This window comes from Penaeus monodon, chromosome 34, assembly GCF_015228065.2.
Source record: "Penaeus monodon isolate SGIC_2016 chromosome 34, NSTDA_Pmon_1, whole genome shotgun sequence".
NCBI classification, from domain to species: Eukaryota; Metazoa; Arthropoda; class Malacostraca; order Decapoda; family Penaeidae; genus Penaeus; species Penaeus monodon.
This window is the reverse complement of record NC_051419.1, coordinates 3786531-3787417: the sequence shown is the minus strand read 5'-3', so window position 1 is coordinate 3787417 and position 887 is coordinate 3786531. Positions and strand designations below refer to the sequence as shown.

At 36.3% G+C, this 887-nt stretch overlaps 1 protein-coding gene across 1 annotated transcript in view; it reads left to right on the top strand.

The window, feature by feature from the left end:
* Nucleotides 1–887, top strand: part of LOC119594531 (rab-like protein 6) — a gene marked incomplete at its 3' end in the record, with an annotated part of 15208 nt that overhangs the window by 13357 nt on the left and 964 nt on the right. Inside the window, 1 exon segment of the mRNA XM_037943562.1 lies at nucleotides 143–627. Coding sequence (XP_037799490.1) covers nucleotides 143–627 — 485 coding nt within the window.

The window sequence follows — 887 nt, the reverse complement described above, 5'->3', positions numbered from 1 at the left end:
CAGAAATAAGATTATACAAGTGTGAATCCCAATGTTGATTTTAAACATGTGCGTCTTTTGTGTTTAGTAACATCAAGTTGGAGCAAAATTAATTATGATAAGTATTATTTCCTAAATTTGTAATAATTATTTTCCTCTCTAGTGAGGACGAATGTGATGGAAATCCAATGGTGTCAGGCTTCCAAGTGGACCTAGACCCAGATGACCTCAATCTCGGGTCAAATGTAGAAATTGCCGCAGACGAAGACTTTGAAGATGACTCAGTGGGAATCTTTTCAAAAGTAGACTCTGTGCTTGATAGTAAAAGTGATGAGAAAGAGGTAAGAACTTCCAAGAAGCCAAAGAATAACAAACGGAAAGTTAGTGATAGTGAGAAACTAAACTGTGAAAATGACGTTTCAGTAGCCTTGTCCAAATTAGGCCTCGAAGGGTCACCAGACACTCACAGCAATAAAGAGGCTGGGATTGTACTTAACTTCGGACACTGTGATGGGGAAGAGCAGGTCAAGGAGGACAAGTTAGATGACTGGCTGAACTCGGAAGAAGGAACTATAGCCAATCCTTATATATCCACCGCGACTGACATGCCGGAGGGAGCTACTTTAGATGACTCTGATGATAATCAAGGTAAGAGAAAAGTGTTTAAAAGTACTGAACTGACACAGATGTTTATAATATCATAAAGTAAGGACTTTAAATGTAATTTTTCTGGAAAACAGTACAGAGAATTAGGAAATGTATTACAATTGTGTGTTATAAGTAGTATAGAAGTATTCATTTCCATAAAGTTATAGTATTTGTCTATTGGTGAGTAACTTGATATATACTTTAACTTTATGATATTACAAGTGTATTTGTGCTAGGAAATATCTACTAGCTAAACGGAA